Raw genomic sequence first — 17,999 nt, 5'->3', positions numbered from 1 at the left:
AGGGCCGACGAGGGTGAGTCAAGCAAGACTACTAGATAGACTTCTAGGTTGGCAAACTTTCGAAAAAGAAGTATACATATCATCTTAGGTGAATCCCACGTCGGAATGAGAGAGTAAAGTGAAGTGTGAATAAAGTTCTACATTTCAAAACCTCGTGGTCTAGATGAAAATTTTCTAGTTTAAGTCTAACATGTGAGTTATGAGCTAATGTATGAGAAAATATATCTTTTAATTTTTCAAACCTTTTTGCCTATTCTTTCAAAGCAAACGCAAATGGTTGGGACTAGAAAAACAAAAATAAGAAGAATCGTATGGAGAGACAGGTAGGTCGTGAACTTAGAATGGGCTTAAACCCATTTAAGAGCTGAAGCACTATGGATGCTTTATGACAATGAAAATGACACCAGAAAATAATTTTTAAGGATGTTGTTTAAAATATATCCACAGTTTATAATATATTAAAAAGTTAACCAATTCGGATACGGTGTCTTGAAGTTTAAACCTCAAAGTTCAAACTTCAGGATACGATATCCCAAAGTTCGAAAATTGTGTCCAAAACTTCGAATCTTGTATCCTGAATTTTAAATTAGGAATTCAAAAATTTAGGACACTTAGTCTTGAATTTCTATCAAGACTAAGTGTCCTGAATTTCAAATTAGCAGCTCAAAAATTTAGGACACTAAGTCCTGAATTTTAAATTAGCATCTCAAAAATTCAGGATTCTTAGTCCTAAAGTTTGGGTGAATATGCTAATCTTTAAATACATTGTAAGGTGTGGATATATTTTAAATTGCAGACTTTAAACCGTCTACTGTGCATTTATTACTAAGGTCAGCCCAATAAAAATAGTGGCCCAATATATTTAGCCTCTTTGCCCAGAAGAATTTCAACTAACCATATTGACCTCCGGATAGCGGTTTTGTGTGAAGCAGAGATTTTCTATTAAGCGGAAACCATGGCGGTTATTCCAACGGTCACCGTGACATCAACCGGCGCACGTTTACTATCGCTCCCGCGCACGTTATCCACCGCCGCTATAACTGCTTCTTCTTCTCTGTCCTCGCTCTGCTACTTGAATCAGGGCTATTATCCTCTGCAACGCCGGAGAATTCTGCCGGCGAGGAAGCTAGCGATACGAGCTGCAAGAACAGAGTCCAAAGGCGTCTCTCTTGGTTTCAGAGCTCCCAATTTTGAGGTACTTTTGTTTTTATTAAGTAATGTTGGCAGTTGGTTGCTTATTAACGTATGCAATAATGCAAACAAAGATTTTTTGTTTTAATGGGAGTAATGTATCAGCTTACGGAGCCGCTCACTGGAAAAGTTTGGAAGCTTGATGATTTTGAGCCATATCCTGCATTGCTGGTAAAAGGAAACAATATTATTACTATTATTTTCGTGAAATGATAAAATTGTACTGTTATTATTATGTGATCTATTATATACATACATAGTCCAAATTTTTTCTAGAAATGTACATGGTGCGAGTGGAGCGTAGTAGGTTCGGTTAAATGCACAATGAGGGGATAGATCGTCATCTATAGCTACTTCTTCTGTCCCACTTTATGTGGATTAATTCGACTTTTCGGATAAATTTAAAAATTCTAAAGTGATATTTGACCTCAATTCTTCCAGGTCATAGAGTGTTGGGGCTGCGAACAAAGTCCCATATTGGTACCTGAAAAAGGTAGGAATCCTACATATAAGGTGTAAGGATCTCTTAATGGTGTGATGCCTTTTAAGGGCATACGTGCGGGATTGACCCAAAGCGGACAATATCAACTATGTTAAGAGTATCTTCGAGCTGACTAAGCCTAACAAAGACAAAATAATTTTAGGTGTTTGTTAAACTGGCATGGAGACACATTTAAATAATTGAATCCATTGGTATGAGCGTTGTGTGGGTTAGGTGCGCCCTACTGCACACAAAAGCATGGTATTTTGAGTGGAGAAGTGTAGAGGGCGAGCCTCTAGCACTAGGGAATTTCTCGGTTATAAAATAAAAATTGAATCCAAAAGGCTAAATAGATTAATAATAATTCAATTTTCTAATTCATAATTGAATGTAAATACTCAAGACAGTGAAATTGAGATACAGAAAGTATTATTATAATTCTTTTCTTGATTTTCTTCATGTTTAGAATTGTTTGCATAAATGAGTGTATTTTGTTTACTATAATTTGTTTACAGACTCTGGAAGAATGTGTTCGATTGTGAATTATGAATTTAATTTGCTAAGTGAGAGAATCTTTATGATACATAAAGGATGACTTTTTCACTGAACTGCAAAAGGAGGTAGTGTGTGTGCAAAAGAATTTGCTATACTTAGATTCGTTATGTATATATGTATGTAATGAGTTCAAGAAATACAGATATATCTGTGTCGTCAAAAAGCAAGACTTGCTCCAAAAATTTTCAATTTCGAATGCATCAAAAGTTATCAATAGACAGAATTTATGCTTTCCCCTCAAAACACCTATTAGTTCTTTCCATCCATATTATCCAAATATACACAGAGAAATGATCTTCCAGAGTTGTTTCTGCTTTTTCTGCCCTGCCAATTGGGCACAGATTGCTTCTTTCCCATTATTTACCTAATGCATACCACGCAGGCTAGAAAACGTCCACCATGTCTGCCAAATGTATTTACAGTATAGTATAGTGTCTCTAACTGATTCTGCTTCTTCCTTGGAAAAACTAGTCCATGCTACCTATAAATCTCTTATTTTTTAGTTGTCACCTGTCAAGCATCCCTCTTATAGCTCTGTCCATCCATAGCATGCCACTCTGGTTGGGGAATTTATTCTCAAGATCATTTTCTGTTGCTAATCTACAGTCTCTCTTGCCCCTTTTATCGATAAGTAGTCGCAACATGATTTCACATAGTATTTTCCACCATTCTTTACTTTCCATACAAAAGAAGCTTTTTGAGCTTCATCCAGGTTTACTCCTAGTATCCCAGCGGCGGACTCGGGATTTCTAAGTCGGGGGTGCTCAACTGCCTTAAATCTTGAAGTGCTACTTTGAGATTGGATGTGCAGCTAATATATTTATATGTTACTATTAGTTATAAAAATATAGTATTTGGGTAAAGGACAATGGGGTGCTTGAGTACCCAATAGCTACATTGTAGGTCCGCAATTGAGTATACCCAGTAACGAGTTTACTCCAGGTTTTCGTGTGCGATATACATGCTGCACATTTATTGATGGCTACTCCGTTGACTTTAGTGTGGTGTATTTATTAGGTGTTCTCGAGTTATTGGCTTTACGAATAATGTCCATCTGAGTGAGCTTGTTTTCTTGACCTTCATCCATGTCATCATTAATTTCATGTGGTCAACCTGTAAAATGAACTGAATTCTGTAGGCCATAAAACATGTTCTCATTAGTCCTTAACTAAATAAAAATATCTGTTAGCCATACAATATATACTTCTGCCAGCACAAGGGTTTAACTTAAAATTAGAATTTTATTACGAGCTGAAGGTTGAAAAAAGAATTAAAGAGCCATGAATATCCTTTCCCTCTTCTATATTAACTTGTTTTAACTGTGATTCAACTCCAATAATGTAATTTCGCAGGTTATGTTCATCTGCAACCATTGTCCATTTGTCATACATTTGAAGAAGGATATTGTTAAACTTTCAAATTTCTACATGAAGGTAGGTGGTAATCTGATTCGGTTTCCCTTCTTTTCTAACTTCACGTATTACATGCACTCTCTGCTTTCTGTCAGCTCAGTAGTTGAAAAGAGCAGAATAACATCAAGAAGTTCATCTTTGCTGCAGAAAGGGCTTGCGGTGGTAGCAATATCTTCAAACTCTGTAGTTACACATCCACAGGTTCAGATGCTATATAACTTATGATCTCTTGGTTTTATGAGACCATTAAGGAATTGTTGTGAGTTTCTCCATCTTTCACAGGATGGACCTGAATTCATGGTAGAAGACGCTAAGCTCTTCAAATATCCTTTCCCTTATCTTTATGATGAGGTGTGCTTCTCTAATGAGTTCCTGATGATAGTTTTCAATATAATTGCTTGTATTGTATATATATCACTTTCATTTATCATCCCATTTCTTTTTTTCATTTTCTATGGAAATATTTTTGTTGCTGGATATCAATGTTTGGCTAGATTCACATGGTCACCAGGCCAGTCCGCTATTACCCCTTATTTCTCCACTATATTTTTCTACAAGACTGGTTTAGTTCTGTTGAGAATATCAACAACTCTAATTACTATTTATACTGGTTCTACCCCCACTGTCCAAATTGGTTGCTGAGAATTAGCATGTCTGGAAGCTTACTATTTCCCACGATGCTGCGGAGCCCTGATGAGGCTTAGGGCAATGCCCAAAAATATTTAACTCTTTTCACTGAAACTTACATTATCTTTTAGGGGATTGAGAAATTAAAAAAAGTATGAATGAAGTTGCTGCTGAGATATATCTGACCTGGAGCCTCTTAATTACTTCCATTTTAACTATACATTCCAGAAGTTTAGTTAGGTCAACCATGACACAAGAACAGGAGGTCATTTGGGTTCAGTTGGACCCAGTGATCGTATGCTGCTTACGCCTCTGACTCTACCTCTTTGGACTTGTTGTTCTCCCTTGAGGCTGCAATTGTCTAAACTAAGTCGTGGAAGTACAATTATGGAGTTATCACAGTTGGCAAGAAATCTTCTAAATCGCACTGATACTTTATACTCATTAACTGTTGTACAAAGATGAGGTGTGCAAAACACTACTTGACATGTATCCACTGCTTGTCTGTTTCTTATGTTTTTTATTTGAAAATTTTACAATCTGTTTCACATCGAACTTGTTCGAACTTCTTCAGCTTGATGTTTTTCTTGCAGTCACAAGAAGTTGCAAAAGACTTTGGGGCTGTTTGTACACCAGAATTTTTCCTGTTCAAAAAGGTAATGACTACTCGAGTTATATCTGAAAGCTTCAAGGTTAGCATGACACACCATACCCCTGTTTTGAAATTTAAACATACTTTTCTGTCTCTTGTTTCTTTCTTAAATATATGCATTATCTCCCTTATGGATGTATTTTACCCCCTTGTTTGAAATCCTCTCAACCACAGTTCATGGCTTTCTATCCCAGTTCTTACTGGGGGTATTGTAGTGTTTCACTCATTTCTTTCATCCCAAGTTAATACTACTAACATATTCTCGAAGCCTCTAAATAAGTGTTCTCAGAAGAGTTGTAAAGCAATGTTTCTTTTATTGTTTGGAATTATTTGTGTAGTTGAAGAATTTAATTTTGTGACAGGATGGCAGAAGGCCCTTTGAGCTAGTGTATCATGGCCAATTTGATGATTCAAGGCCAAGTAACAATGTGCCTATCACAGGAAGGTTAGTTACATTGTCTTTCAATTTTCTCTCAGGAATCTAGTGTACTATTGCAAATTCCTAATATAGTTGTTATGACACATCCCCTAGAGACTTGAGCCTAGCAATAGATTGCGTGCTTAGTGGCCAGCCAGTTTCATCCAATCAAAAACCCAGGTACTCTTATTTCCGTTTATATGCCCCCTTATTGTCTGCTTTTTCTGGTTTTACAAGAATTTGTGGTTTTCTTCAGTGCCGGCTTAACCATAAAGCAGCTAAAGCTGTTGCTTTAGGCCCCCAAATTTTGGGGCCCCATTTTCAATAATAATGGGTTTATATTTTATTTATGTTTTCGAAAATATTGAGTACTATTTAGAAGAAAATGAAAATTTTCTTATAAAAGAAAAGACAACATTTTAGCTGTGCGAATAAGTGACGGGTTAAACCTTTATATTCTTTCTTGGTTTATGCAAGAGCTACAATCTTTCAATTCACCTTTTCCATCAATTTACATACTTTGTCTTATATTCTTTCTTACTTTTTCTAAGATGAACTATTTGTTGTTCAAAACTTCCGATAATTTATGTTGCTTTTTAAAGACATAGTTAAAATTACTTTCCTTATACTAAATTGTGTCTCATTTTCTGTTCTTTCTCACGTTTAAAGCTTGCGAGAAATATTTGAAGCAGCATTACGAAATTTGGAATTAAGTCTTCATACTTCTTGAATCTAGTTCTTTCATTCTAACTTTTCAGTATTTTTTTTTATCTTAAATTTGTTATATTTGTTATTTTTACTTCATAGGTATATTTTTTAAATATTTATTAGAATTTGAATATGACAACTAGAAAATATAAATCTTGCTATTCTAAAAAAAAAAAAGGAGAAGAGTTGAAATATACAATCTAAAAAAGGAGATCTTGATAAACTTTTCACAAACAATAGAAAAACTAAATTCGAAACTATAGGGGAGTGTTTTTAGATGAACAAGTCACAAGCCTATTAGAAGAAATCGATTATAGAAAACTAATTAATAATTTTGCATCTCAAAAAGTTATAAAATATATCCTAAATAAAAATATGTATTAAAATTATTATTGAAGGGCCTCCAATTAAAATTTGGCTTTAGGCCCCAAGTGTTGTTGAGCCGCCTCTGGTTTTCTTCCCTTGAAAAGCCTAATGGGAATTGTTGAGGTTGGGATTTATGCTCTTAGGTTATGTACTGATCTCGGTTTTTGTACTTGCTACTAGCATTGGATGCAGCATAAAATGGCATCCAGGGGCAAAGCAGTAAGCACCATCTCCACTGTCTATAAGTTTTCAGCAACACATTTAAGTGCGTCAGATTATCCATGCAGCGGCTGATGAGCATTGAAGTGCTGGCACATTTGTGTTACTTTTTCCATGCCTCTTCTAGCATTGCGAGTTGAGCTTCGAGCTCAAAGATTTAATAAGGAGAACTGATCAATATATGCCAATGATCACACTCATGTATATATTGTTTCCTCGGTACTTCCTAGCAAAGCCCCTTTTTCTTACATTGCATAAGCTGTCCTTACTTTGGTAAAGGTTGAAATACTGATCTATAAGATGTAATGCTGGATTCTGGCATATGTTCCGTAAAGGAGCCAAAAATAGAAGAACTTGTTACCAAATTGAGTAATATGCTACCACATGCTAGTAGCTGATTGCCTAAAATATGAGCAAATTACTAACTTTGGTCCTCTTGTTACTGTAATCTGGAGTTATGTTCCTCCAAGAGTTTTGTAAATCGTTTTATGTATTTCATTGCTTCACAAATTTCACTTTCTCTGGTTGTAATGCTCTAATTTTCTGGTAGACCCTTGTATTTGCACACCTTTATCCTCTGTTCTTTTGATTTGTCTGTGTCTATCCCTCCGTGCACTTGTCTGGGGTTCGTCTAAAGCAAGCTCTGCTAGATTTGATTACTTTTGTTTAGCTTTTCCTTTCTTCTTTCTGTTGTGTTGAGAGCCGGGTGTGTGGCCAACTTACTTTCAGGTTTCACCACAATATGAAGGGACACCCGATTGTTAGCAATCTATCACTGAAACTTGACAGAAACTACAAAGCATTAAGGGGTCATTTGGTAGGATGTATTAGGGAAAATAATGTATGTATTAGCTTTGGTATTATTAATCTTTTGTTTGGTACACTTTTTCAACCAATGTATAATTAATAACTAATACAAGTATTAGTTATACACCCTATTTGATATTATCCTATATATAATTAATACATAGCAAATCATGGTATTATTATTGAATCCTTATTTAATAAATATAAGAAACAGCAGGCTCCAAGCTTTGTGATGTGATACTTTGAGATTTCCCTATGAGGATGGAATGCATAGTGATACCCTATCTTGAGAGTTGTTCGTGTTACTGATTTTTGAATTATTCTTTTTTGCTTTCCTTCATTCTTTGCACTTCCTCTACATCTAACACACTTGTTTTTTAGTGATCACTATAGATCCTTATATCTGCCAACCTTTGTCCTTTCTTCTTTGTGCACATGTAGCTTGTGTCTATCTTGCCTTCTATGAGCCAGTCGGGGGTTGAAAGCAAGTGGCGTACGGTTGATCACTTTTCTTGAGAATGAAAGCCAAGTTGTTGGATCAAATACCCTCCAATTTTTACTATGATAAGATGGATAACATCGTCCAAATTTACTTACTTTGTTATTGCACCATTTTCATGCATCAAGCACAAACCTAAATGTAAAATGTTGCTTTACTACTTTATGCTGGGAATAAGTAAATTAAATACCTAATGTTCTCAAAGAGGTTCTATAGAAAGTTGATACATAATAGTATATGTTTCCTCAGAATTTGAAGCTTGAAACCTACTTGTGGGCCTAAAAAGGTTTGCTATCACATGGCTAAAAAGCAATGTACCTTTCAAGAACATGGTGAGCTAATGCTTCTTCATCTTTTGTGAAAATGACTTTAAAAGAATTGGTAGGGAATGATGGTCCCTTCGTTTCCCCATAATTACATGTTTCTTTTTACATACAGCCAACCAAGCTTGATCTTGTCACAACCAGATCACCCCCACACAAACTACAAATTGGATTCAGAGTTACCAATTTTATCTGCAGGGCCCTAGTTTGGAAATGAAACTGCACTTGCTGCTTCCTTAGTACCTTCTATCATTGATATCTGTTTCCTAATCTTTAATCATCACATATTTATACTTCTCAGTTAATCAATCTTTTATTTTTTATAACAATCATGTTCAAGCCAGCTTGTCACCTTGGCTATTTCATGCTGTACCGGATAACTATGTCCACCAATCATTGGGCAAACGAGGAAAAACCAACAACAATAATAACAACAAACACAATGTAGTCTCACAAGTGAGGTTTGGGGAGTGTAGTGTGTATGCACACCTTACCCCTACCTTCAAGAAGGCAGAGAGGTTGTTTCCGGTAGACCCTCGGCTTAGTAAGCGAGGAAAAATCACCTAGTATTTTTTGTCTTTGCTAGGATTTGAACTCCGATTTACCATTATTTTCACCTATTTTAATGATGGTAGGCCACACACTTGGTGCCTCATTAAATCAATCGTCAAGCATTAGTATTGGTTTTTGTCATTTCAAGGAGGATCCTCCAAGGACTACTTATCGCAGAGGAAGATTGTTGTTGTACTTTTTACTCTCTTTATTTTCACTAATCATTATAAAGGTAAATTAGCCTTAAGATATTTGTTAGATCTAAGGACCGGATATGTTGCCCTCTTGTCTTTCATTTGTTTAATTGAATAATTGCAGGGACCATTTTTTAAGATTTCTTCTATGATAGTTCGAGCCGTAGAATCAGCCTTTGATGCTTGCATTAGGATAGACTGCCTACATTACACCGCATTGGGGTGCGGCCATTCCCTACACCCTGCACGAATGCGGGATGCTTCGTACACCGGGCTACCCTTTTTTATAGTTGCAGAAATTGGAAGGAAAATAAATGATCCTTCTTCATTTAAACCAACACACAAGTAGTTTGTAGAGTAGAAGGTAGCAATGTGATCCAATAAGTAATGTTCTTTTTATTTTTTAAATGAATACTGATGCACATTAATAATTTATACATCTTTATTAGTTACTTGAAAGAATGAACTAGCTAGAACTAGGCAAAGACTGAGTTACTGTTATTAAGGAGGCGATCTGATGAGAGGTTCAGATGAACCAGAGAAACTAGGACATTGCACTGCTGCTTTAGGATTTGATACTGATCCTTTTCCTAGATGATTAGGCTTCTCGAAATCTTCATTTTCGTGCCTAATTTCCGTTAGCATTGCCGCTACATCCTTCATTGTTGGTCTTTCATCCGGGCACGAATTAACACAAAGTAGTGCCACACCAAGAACTTGAAGCATCTCCTGAGTTTGTGTACCAGACCTTAAAAGTAATTGCTGATCAAGAATTGTTGTGAATTCCTTATGTTTTATTCTTAGCTCCTGATTTATCCAAGTAACAATGTGGGCACCTTCTGGTATCCGGGAATCGGTTGGTTCCATCCCTGTTAGGACCTCAAGAAGCACAATGCCGTAGCTATAGACATCACTCTTCTCAGTTACTCTTAGACTATATCCATATTCTGCAATGTAGGACCAAAATATTTAGAATGCTCTCCTAATTTAGTACTCATACCCAATTTATACCCATAATACGTCTAAAAAAGCTAATATTCAAGAGTACCAGCATAAAGATATATCTAATTAACCAATCTGTTATATTGAGATATTTAAATATATGACCTGTTGAAGAGATGAATGATGTTTTTGCGTGAAAATGTACTTACCAGGAGCTATATATCCATAGGAACCAGCTATTATGGTGGAAGCTCTTGAATTATCTGATGATGTATTTAAGAGCTTTGCAAGTCCAAAATCTGCAAGAAAAGCTTCAAACTGTGGACCAACCAAAATGTTATTGGCCTTGATATCGCGATGGACTATAGGAGGAATACAGTCATGGTGAAGATAAGCTAAACCCTGAGCTGCTCCTAGTATGATATTATACCTAGCATCCCAATCCAGAAATACCCTCTTCTCATGTAGCAGTCCTGCTAAACTCCCATTACTAATGTAATCAAACAAGAGCAATCTTGTTTTGCCATTATTACAGCATCCCAAAAGCCTCACTATGTTTTTGTGCCTGATTGATCCCAGTGTTCTAACTTCTGCAGAAAAAAAATCCCTCTGTGGAACCTCGCCAACCTTCTTAGGCAGTAGTTTCTTCACTGCGATCACCTGTCCTGATGGAGTTTCAACACGATAAACAAAACTGGAGCAACCCTTTCCAACAATGTTAGATTCACTAAGTCTTGGCACTACATCATTTACAGAGAAGCTAAGCTTTCGGAATGGGATAAATTCCCACTCCAAACCATTTTCTTCATCGTCTTTCTGGCATATCTCTCCTTGAGTTCGGATAAATATGGCAATACAAGCTGTCAAAATTAGCATGGCCATGAAAATGCTGAGTACAATAGCAATGGTGATCCTTCTTATGGATTTTAATCCATGATGATTTCCACTTAAATGACATGCATCTCTGTTCGTGCAGAGCTCTTGATTACCAATAAAAACACTGGTAGGAAGATCATGAAAGAATTTGGTGTTAGGAAGAACCCCAGAAAAGTTATTGTAAGAAACATTCAGAGAAACAAGGTTGTCAAGGTTACTGAGTACTCTAAGACTTCCTGTCAACATGTTATTAGAGATATCCATGCTGGCTAACTTGGAAAAATTTGAGAAACTTTCAGGAACCGGTCCTGTCAAAAAATTCCGACTTAAATTTAATAGAATATCTAGTCCTTGCAGGTGACCAATCTCCATAGGGATTAAGCCTGTGAGTCTGTTGCTGCTCAAATCCAACAGCTGCAAATCCTCACAAAGTCCAAGTGATTTGGGAACAATTCCATCTACGTTGTTTCCATTCAGTATGAGCTTGTTCAGTGATGTGAGTTTCCCTACATCTTCTGGAATCTTGCCTGATAATCTGTTCATGGAAAGATCTAACACATTAAGAGCAGTGAGAGACACAAAAGAGGAAGGAATTGTTCCTTGAAGCTTGTTTCCATGAAGATCAACCATTTCTAGCTGTCTACAGTTGCCAATAGCAGGTGGAATTGATCCAGTGAATTGATTTTCCGACAATTCAAGAAAACTCAAACTCGGTAGCTGGCCTATTTCTGGAGGAATTTGACCGTCGAGCCTGTTTGATCCGAGGCGTAATCTGGATAAACTTGTGCAATTTCCAATATCAGGTGGAATTCCACCAGATAGAACATTTGATATCAGCAGCAGCTTAGTTAAGTTCCTGAGATTGAATAAAGTTTTCGGAATTGATCCTGTAAGATAATTGTGAGAAAGATCCAAAGACTGAAGTTTCCAACAATCGGCCAGCTCAGTTGGTATGCTCCCGTGCAGTTGATTCTGCCATGCGAAAAACAGATTTAGTTCCTTTAGATTCCTAATGGTAGGTGGGATCACACCTGAAAAATTATTGTTGTCCAATTCAAGTTGCTTCAAGCTGGAAAAGTTGCCAATATAGTATGGGATTTCACCAGAAATGCTGTTATCTGATAATAGAAGCTCCTCCAATGTGCCTAAGTATTCGAAAGATGGAGGAATTTCTCCAGATAAATAGTTCAAAGAGAAATCAATAACTTTCAAACTTGAACAGTTTCCAAGATTTCCTGGAATTTCCCCTTTCAGGTTGTTCTGCCAAAGTAAAACTTTCTTAAGATTCTTCAGCAGACCAAGTTCACTGGGAATTTCCCCTGAGATTTGATTCTCATAGATAAACAACTCCTTTAAAGCAGTGCAGTTCCCAATTTGTGGAGGGATTACACCAGTCAGATTTGCTGTGTAAACTGCAAGAGTCTGCAGCTTCTTGAGTTCACCTATACTATGTGGAATCTGACCCGAAACACCGGTATCTGCAAGTCCCAAAATGACTAATTCTTTGCAGTTTGATATCTGCACTGGGATTTCTCCTCGAATTCCCTCGTTCCCACCTGCGCGAAAGACTTCAAGAGTCGTTAACTGACCGATTTCTTCAGGTATCTTTCCGGAAAGCTGGTTATCAAAGAGCTCAAGCTGCTGCAATTCTGAGCAACTTCCTATCTCCTTTGGTATCTGACCTTGAAGGAAATTGGAACTCAAAGAAAGTTGCTTCAGTTGTGATAATCTTCCTATTTCAGGTGGAATACTTCCTGTTAGAGCATTGAAACTGAGATCTAAAATTCCCAGAGGTGATGACAAGTTTCCAATAGAAGTTGGAATTTGACCAGTGAGGTTACAATTTGAGAGGATTAGAACTTTGAGGAAGGGAAAAGAAAGAACTTGAGTTGGAAACGTTGTGGGAAGATTAATGGACATGATCTTGATATCTGAAACAAAGCCATTTCTGGTGCATTGTATATAATCCCATTTGCATGGATTTTCATGACTTGGATTCCATGAAGAGAAGGATGTAACAGAAGAAGAAGAAGAAGAAGAGTTAAAAGTGGAAAGCCATGACATTAAAGAAAGTCCTTCTTGATTTAAACCAGAAATGGCAGTAGGGAATAAAGATATATTCAGAAACAAGAAGAATAAGGTGATTGTTTGTTTGGTTGACATGATTATAATGATGATGAGAGTCTGCATGTACTCTGTTCTACTGTACTTCTATGTCAGCTTCTTCTTGCCAAATGCAGTCATTCAAGTTTATCTGCAATGATTTCCTTATCATGGTTACTGGTGTAGGAAAGGCACCAAAGTTTCTTCCAGAAATTTGTAAGATGTAAAAGAAATGGAATTTTCAGAAATTGTTTTCCTCCAAATAACTAGATTCATTGTCAAGATTGACACTTGACAGTGTAGGACAGGGTTGGGATAGAGTGGTATTATTGCAGTGATGGTTTGGAAGATTTTGTTTGTACAAATATACCTTCTTGCTGTTTATTGTCTATATATATGTAATGTGATAAGTTTTTGTCTCCACACGCACACATGGCTACTTTTTGCTATTACACCCTTTATCTCTTCATCCTCTACACTTCTCTAATATCTAATTATCTCCTTGATAAAGCCTAGCTAATAGTGTGGAACTTTATCTTTTATTTCAATTTCTTATTGCTAATTTAGTTTGTTGTATACATCAAGACTACTTCCTCCGATCCGGTCTTTAGAGTAGTACTTTTGTTTCAAATATTTGATGTTTTAGAAAAGTTAAGTCATGTATTACTTTCTTTGCTAAATCTACAGTTATTGCTTCATTTAATGGAGTACTCCTTAATTACGTGAGATGAGATAAAGAGTAATTTAGAAAAATATTATTATAATTAAGGTTATTAAATGTCTTTTTAAGAGGTGAGAAATTTTTTAAAAGATAAATAATGTGATTTCGAGAGAACAAAATTGGAGATCTCATGCTCTCAATATAGGCGAAGTCACAATAATCATTACGTAGAAGAGAGAGTTATAATATATCTACGTTCAATTGGAAAACATAAAAGTTTGCCGACTACTGCAACATGTATTTGTCAATATCGAAGGTCACAAACCCAAGGAAATAATTTGCTTTCATCCTTTGATCCTTTCTCTTATTTTTATGTGTGTCCTTTTTCCTTGAGGCCCCACTTTGGTGAGACAAGTGCTTAGCACAACCAATCCTTCATTAAGGGATTAAAAATCCAATAATCAAGATTTTATCTTGAGTTGAAATGTCTAATTACTAAAACTAACGAGAAGGACAAGTCACCACCATGAAGATATACATTTTATGCAGTATATAACAATAAAAAACTCAGTGTAATCTCACAAGTGGGGTTTGGGGATGGTAGAGTATACGCAGACCTTATTACTATCTTGTGAGGGTAGACAGTCTGTTTCCGATAGACCCTTGGTTCAAGAAAAGCATTTTAGGCCATATATAATTCAATAATTATAAGAAGCTCACTAAATCTTTTTTCTTTTTCTTATAATAAAGTTGTCCCTACCATGGGACAGATAATCTTAGGGCAACCATCCCTCAACAAAGTGTAAAAGCCCATTCTTTTTCCCATTCATGAACCTTACCAAGAAACCATATATGAACCAAGGCATGGCTTTTTTTCAACACATGTACTCATTGCTCCCCTTTCTACACCATTCTTTAACTATGAGATCCATTTTAGCCAATCCGTTACATAGATAATTGAGATTAATTATTTCTTTGGATTTAATATTTTCAACGCTTTTCGCATTTCGCATCCCGGCGTGATGGAAAACAAATCTATCGCTATGACGTATCGTGATGCTCTAACCGAGATTTTTGGGGGATAGTTTCATACTATTATTTAGCATGAGATATCATATTGTTCGAGCAACCTTAAATGTTCCCTACAAAAGACAGTAAGGAAAAAGATCAATGCAAGGAATTTTACATGATTTTCTGGAGGGATAACTTAATTATTTTTATAAGTAGAAATAATCTCTCTATAAACTTTTACATTACTAATTGACCTTCTGGTTGCGATTTACCGGTATTTTATGGCACCAGAATTTGTTATATTTTAATACCTGTATATTATATATATACAAATTCAATGTGGATAACAACTCCCTATGTAAGAGCACGTAAACGGCAAAATGTCCTTTATACTATAACTTGTTTTGTTATTTCCCATTTGATTCTAATAACATTTCGTGTAGATCTTAAATATACGAGTATTCAAAAGATATTTTCATTTTTAAAAGGGGAATTAATGCAATCAATAGTTCAAACGGCAAAATTGGAGTCCATTACTCAAATGGTCACTCAACTATCTGTAACGACCCGACCGGTCGTTTTGAGAGTTATAGCCCCCAATCCCCCGTCTACTATTTTTTCGTCTCTTTTTCTGCTTATGTGTCTTGCCGGGAGGTGTTGGTCGTGATTTTGGAGTGTTTTGGGACACTTAGTCCCTAAACGTAAGCTTAAGTGTTAGGATTTGAACCGTAGTCGGAACTGTGTGAAGACGACTCCGGAATGGAGTTTCGTTAGCTCCGTTAGGTGATTTTAGACTTAGGGGCATGTCCGAATTGTGTTTTGGAGGTTTGTAGCTTATTTAGGCTTGAAATGGCGAAAATTAAAATTTTGGAGATTTTGACCGGTAGTGGAAGTTTTGATATCGGGGTCGGATTCCGATTCCAGAAGTTGAAGTAGGTCCGTAAGGTTGATTATGAATTGTGTGCAAAATTTGGGGTCAATCGGACGTAGTTTGATAGGTTTCGGCATCGGTTGTCGAATTTGAAAGTTTCAAGTTCTTTAAGTTTGAATCGGAGAGTGATTTGTGTTTTTAGCGTTGTTTGATGTTATTCGAGGGCTCGACTAAGTTCGTATGGTATTTTAGAACTGATAGATATATTTGGTAGAGGCCCCGGGGGCCTTGGGTTGATTTCGGATAATTAACGGATCATTTTGGACTTGTGCAGGATAGCAAATTTTCCGGTGTTTTGTTGCAGACTTTTTCTTCATCGTGTTCGCGAGAGAGGTCTCGCAATCACGTAAGGCGTCTGAGAGTCCTGCTGAAGTTGTTCTTTGTGTTCGTGAATATGGGAACGCGATCGTGTAGGTTGGTCAGACTGTACATCGCGAACGCATGGGCTAGGCCGCGTTCGCGAAGAGGAAGTAAAGCAGCAGTGGAATTCAAGTGTTGTTCTTCGCGAACGCGTGGGGTTGTTCGCAATCGCGTAAGTATGAGAGCCAGTGAATCGCGTTCACATTGAGTTTTTCGCATTCGCGTAGGGTTAAATTCTGGGGCAGCGAAGTTGTGCTTCGCGATAGCGAGGCTATTTCCGCGATCGTGATTAAGGAATCACTGGGTAGTATTTAACATTTTAAAAACGAGGGTTTGACCATTTTTATCAACACTTGAGTTTGGGAGCTCGAATTTGGACGCGATTTTGGGGAATTTTCAGAGACATCGATTGGGTAATGATTCTACAATCTATTGTAGTTGTATCCCATTAATCTATCATTAATTTCATCATTAATTTCGAATTTTGGGGTTGAAATTTGGGAAAAATTGGAATAAGTTTTTCAACTAAGATTTCGAGTTTTGAAATGGGATTCGTAGTTGGATTTGAGTAATTTTTATATGGTTGGACTCGTGAGTGAATGGGTTTTTATATTTTTTAACTTTTACCCGATTCCGAGATGTGGGTCCGGGGAAGCCTTTTGGGGTGATTTCCTAATTTCTCGCTTTAGCTTAGATTTCATTGACTATATTAGTTCTTATAGCTATATTTATGGTATGTAATTGATTCTGGCTGGATTTGGGCCGTTCGGAGCCGGATATTTGTGGGAAGAGCATTGCTACCGACGGATTTAGCTTAGTTCGAGGTAAGTAGATTGCCTAACTGTTACGACCCAAAATTTTCTACCAATGGGACCGTGATGGCTCCTAACATTTCACTTGCTAGGCAAGCCAATGTTAGAGAATCATTAACCAATTAACAATAATTAACTAAGATAAAATATATTAAGCGCGGAATATTATAAAACTGTATTAATTATTACCACCCAGATCTGGAGTCATAATTCATGAGAATTCTAGATTTTACTACAAGTAATAGTTTGAAAGAAATACAACTGTCTAAATGAAAGAAATAGTAGAACAGAAAAGATAGACGGGGACTTCAAGGTCTGTGAACGCCGACAGATCTACCTTGAGTCTCTGGACAACGGACCAATAGCAAAATCTCGATCAACCCGAGCCGGTATCAAAATCTGCACAGAAAGTGCAAAGTGCAGTATCAGTACAACCGACTCCATGTACTGGTAAGTGTCGAGCCTAACCTCGACGAAGTAGTGACGAGGCTAAGGCAAGGCACCTACAAATCAACCTGTACAATTTAACAGTGTATATACAAATAATAGAAATGAAGAACTAAACAGGAAATATTGGGAGGGGAACATACTGAGGGGAATACAAGATGAAGAACTACAACAGAATGGTTATGCATTACCCTTCGTGCATTAACACTCACAATATGACACGACATCACCCTTCGTGCATTAACACTCACAATATGGCACGACATCACCCTTTGTGCATTAACACTCACAATATGGCACAGCATCACCCTTCGTGCATTAACACTCACAATATGGCACAGCATCACCCTTCGTGCATTAACACTCACAATATGGTACGGCAACACCCTTCGTGCATTAACACTCTTCCTTACCATAATGCAATGCATAAATATCAACAGGAAGATAGAATAACAAGTACAAACCTTACCTCAATATTTGGTTCCATAACATCAATCTCACCTTTGAAATAAAAACTCAATTATCACCAGAAAATCCATAAACATGGTAAGAATGATAAATTGAACAACACTAGTATAACACATCGTAATTAGGCATAGGAATGAGATAATATGAGAAAAACTGAAAAACATGGAAAATAGGTAAATTGGCAGTGCATAAGTACTCGTCACCTCACATATACGTCGCTCACATGAATTTCACTTAGCAAGTAATCTAAGGTTCCTAATTCCCTCACAACACTTACCTTGCTCCGAAGGCCACTTAATTCTTAATCACATCTTTTCCTCTAGAATTTACCTCCAAACCACTCGTATCTATTCAGAAATAACTTAATAATATCAAATATTGCTA

General features: G+C 36.7%; 2 protein-coding genes across 4 annotated transcripts; one reads left to right on the top strand and one right to left on the bottom strand.

Annotated features, from left to right (window-relative positions):
• Positions 1 to 878: 878 nt before the first annotated feature.
• LOC107761969 (uncharacterized) lies at positions 879 to 7,139 on the top strand. 3 transcript variants are annotated; one of them, XM_016580264.2, is made up of 9 exons: positions 879 to 1,195; positions 1,297 to 1,362; positions 3,580 to 3,660; positions 3,787 to 3,840; positions 3,922 to 3,990; positions 4,860 to 4,922; positions 5,281 to 5,363; positions 5,451 to 5,516; positions 6,591 to 7,139. In XM_016580264.2, exons 1-9 carry the CDS (start codon positions 956 to 958, stop codon positions 6,631 to 6,633), a joined length of 765 nt encoding a protein of 254 aa, XP_016435750.1. In that variant the 5' UTR covers positions 879 to 955; the 3' UTR covers positions 6,634 to 7,139. The 3 variants fall into 3 exon arrangements, with proteins under 3 accessions (XP_016435750.1, XP_016435751.1, XP_016435752.1); XM_016580265.2 differs by lacking the exon at positions 1,297 to 1,362 and having other exon boundaries at positions 880 to 1,195; XM_016580266.2 differs by lacking the exon at positions 3,922 to 3,990 and having other exon boundaries at positions 880 to 1,195.
• Positions 7,140 to 9,378: 2,239 nt separating this feature from the next.
• LOC107761968 (uncharacterized) lies at positions 9,379 to 13,287 on the bottom strand. The gene is made up of 2 exons (XM_016580263.2): positions 10,156 to 13,287; positions 9,379 to 9,951 (listed from the first exon to the last, which is right to left on the bottom strand). The coding sequence occupies exons 1-2, from the start codon at positions 13,010 to 13,012 to the stop codon at positions 9,506 to 9,508; spliced, it is 3,303 nt and encodes a 1,100-aa protein (XP_016435749.2). The 5' UTR covers positions 13,013 to 13,287; the 3' UTR covers positions 9,379 to 9,505.
• Positions 13,288 to 17,999: the final 4,712 nt, after the last annotated feature.

The sequence above is a fragment of the Nicotiana tabacum genome, chromosome 12, assembly GCF_000715075.1.
Source record: "Nicotiana tabacum cultivar K326 chromosome 12, ASM71507v2, whole genome shotgun sequence".
NCBI lineage: Eukaryota > Viridiplantae > Streptophyta > Magnoliopsida > Solanales > Solanaceae > Nicotiana > Nicotiana tabacum.
The sequence above is the reverse complement of the archived record's forward strand: the minus strand, read 5'-3'. Positions and strand labels throughout refer to the sequence as shown.

Bases quoted from the DNA above. Each gene is read 5' to 3' on its own strand.
- LOC107761969 (XM_016580264.2), top strand. From the start codon at position 956: ATGGCGGTTATTCCAACGGTCACCGTGACATCAACCGGCGCACGTTTA. The intron at 1,363-3,579 runs GTAAAAGGAAAC...GTAATTTCGCAG, and splicing joins AGCCATATCCTGCATTGCTG to GTTATGTTCATCTGCAACCA. The intron at 5,364-5,450 runs GTTAGTTACATT...CACATCCCCTAG, and splicing joins AATGTGCCTATCACAGGAAG to AGACTTGAGCCTAGCAATAG.
- LOC107761968 (XM_016580263.2), bottom strand. From the start codon at position 13,012: ATGCAGACTCTCATCATCATTATAATCATGTCAACCAAACAAACAATC. The intron at 9,952-10,155 runs GTAAGTACATTT...CCTACATTGCAG, and splicing joins CTATGGATATATAGCTCCTG to AATATGGATATAGTCTAAGA.